General features: G+C 42.6%; 1 protein-coding gene across 1 annotated transcript; it reads left to right on the top strand.

Annotated features, from left to right (window-relative positions):
• The first annotated feature begins 1,832 nt into the window (after positions 1-1,832).
• On the top strand, positions 1,833-2,363 carry LOC122207089 (keratin-associated protein 4-11-like). Its single transcript, XM_042916854.1, has one exon. It carries the CDS (start codon positions 1,833-1,835, stop codon positions 2,352-2,354), a length of 522 nt encoding a protein of 173 aa, XP_042772788.1. The 3' UTR covers positions 2,355-2,363.
• The last annotated feature ends 276 nt before the right edge of the window (positions 2,364-2,639 follow it).

The raw sequence follows: 2,639 nt of genomic DNA, 5'->3' as shown, positions 1-2,639 counted from the left end.
CAATATCTACTTACTTTGTAGAAATTCAGGAATATCTTTACATTCTCCTCATTGTAGCAGTATTCTTTTTCTTTACCTTCCTATACATACCATCCAAACAGTCATTTAGTCCATCAGTCAAAAATAAACCCCTGTTCAATCAGATCCCCACCGTCTGAATGCTCTTTTTTCTTTTCTCTATCCATCTAGATTATCTATAGCATGACAAAGGGTGAGTAAATGCCCTATGTTTTCAATTAACCCCACATTCACGCAACTAACATTCAGTGAGAGCAATTGCTAGGCACCATGTTTATGTATGTGAATAAGACATTCTCTGACATCATGGGGTATATAGAAGGATTGGGGGAAAAGAGATATAAACCAATTATGACAGAGTGTGATACCCTAGATCACAAGTATATTGGAGCAAAAGGGAATGAATGATTAGTTTTGAATGTGGTAGATGTCAAGAAAGATATTAGAGATGAGCTGGCATCTGGACTAGACATTTATGTATGAGCAAAAGTTTGCTTAAATGACAAGGGAGAAAGCACATTTACACAAATGAAACAGTATGAGAAATGACATGGGATTATTATTCCTCATACCTCTTTGTACATGCTAGAAGAGAACCATATTCCCTACTGACTGTATGATATCACTCTATCTAAACCTCAATTACTTCATGTCTAAAGAATTAAGAAAAATTGTGTTCACCTAGAGTCCTTGTGAAGTATAAACGAGAACAATTACACAAGACTCAGAAAATTCCTGACACATAGTAGGCACTCAAAAATAGTAACCATTAGTATTATCTCACATTTCATACGTGTACAAATTTAAATACATAATTTTTATTTATCATACAATGTTCTACATGCTTGCCAAACCCCTACATAATGTGTCTTGTCTGTCTCATTCAAGTGCCGATAGGACACAGATTAAAGCTTAACCCCTGAGATCTCATTTGTATCAAGAAAAACACCTCAAACATATTTCTGAGATAAAAAATCTCAGAATACAAGAAAATATTCAATTATACGTATTCTGTTGAGTATGCTTAGCCATCAAAATAAGAGGAAAAATACACCCTTATGATACCCTGTCTCTGAAGAACATGTCAATAATAATTTAATAATTTTTAAAAGGACCCGTTCATGCCAATGGATTTTTTACTATTTGTAAGTAGTGAAACACTGCATTAGAACTTTCAATTGAATAGATTCACTAAGATAAAAGAGATAGAAACGTTGTTAGGATCGTTTATACCTCAATGACTATCCATAAAATCCAAACGAATCAGTATTCCCCGCTGCACACTAGGGACTGTCTCCCCTCCTGGATGCCTCTTTCATGTTATTTTCCTACCAGCATTTCATATGACTTGTTGTTAACCTCTTTGACAGCAGATTTAGTCACCATAATATCCATTCTCAACATATCATCCTGGAGTTAAATACATAAATGAAGAATTAACACTTGTGACAATCAATGAAACAATGTCATGGGATAGGTCTGCTTTGGAAGACACATCAGACAAGGGAAGACATATGGGAGCTGATTCACTTGATTTTAACCAAATCAGATAGCTCACAATACAACAGGAGAAGGAAGTGGAGCCCTTTTCTATATATAGGAATATTCACCAGATAAATATAATTATCTAATTTACTAAAACTAACTGATTTTCTATTAGGATAAACAACAAGAAGAGTCCTGCACATGGTCATAGTAACCCTCAGCAGGGTATAAAAGGGGACAGAGGTAAGGAGACATTCAAACTCAAGAAACCACCCTTGTGGAAACCCACTCATACCTACTAGTGAAACCCCAATCCTTCCTCTGACACCATGGTCAGCTCCTGTTGTGGCTCCGTCTGCTCTGACCAGGGCTGTGGCTCCAGCTGCTGCCAGCCTTGCTGCCGCCCCACCTGCTGCCAGACCACCTGCTGCAGGACCACCTGCTGCCGGCCCACCTGCTGTGTGTCCAGCTGCTGCCGCCCCTCCTGCTGTGGCTCCAGCTGCTGTGGCTCCAGCTGCTGCCGCCCCTCCTGCTGCATTTCTAGCTGCTGCCGTCCCTCTTGCTGCCGCCCCAGCTGCTGTGGCTCCAGCTGCTGTGGCTCCAGCTGCTGTGGCTCCAGCTGCTGCCGCCCCTCCTGCTGCATTTCTAGCTGCTGCCGCCCCTCTTGCTGTGGTTCCAACTGCTGTGGCTCCAGCTGCTGTGGCTCCAGCTGCTGCCGCCCCTCCTGCTGCCCCTCCTGCTGCCTGCGCCCAGTCTGTGGCCGGGTCTCCTGCCACACCACTTGCTATCGCCCCACCTGTGTCATCTCCACCTGCCCCCGCCCCATGTGCTGTGCCTCCTCTTGCTGCTGAGCCCCCTGCCCTGTGACCACTATCTCCATTCACTTCTGCCCCCTCAGATATAGACTGTTTGGTGCTGTTGGACACATGGAATCTGACTGACATCATTCAACAGGTTGAGCCTCACCATTCTAATGAACCTACCAACCTGCCACTGGCTCTGCGAGCACATTCTGGTTCATGTTAAGCTCCTTCCATGACTATCTTTTCCTTTCAATATTGGCATCAAATATGGATATTAATATGTGATCCATCAGCTAAAAAAAAATCCCACTCCTCTAAATTTCTCATTCTTCC

This window comes from Panthera leo, chromosome E1 (assembly GCF_018350215.1).
Source record: "Panthera leo isolate Ple1 chromosome E1, P.leo_Ple1_pat1.1, whole genome shotgun sequence".
In the NCBI taxonomy this organism is placed as follows: domain Eukaryota; kingdom Metazoa; phylum Chordata; class Mammalia; order Carnivora; family Felidae; genus Panthera; species Panthera leo.
The sequence above is the reverse complement of the archived record's forward strand: the minus strand, read 5'-3'. Positions and strand labels throughout refer to the sequence as shown.

Excerpts from the sequence above, each read along its gene's own strand:
- LOC122207089 (XM_042916854.1), top strand. The coding sequence starts at position 1,833 with ATGGTCAGCTCCTGTTGTGGCTCCGTCTGCTCTGACCAGGGCTGTGGC.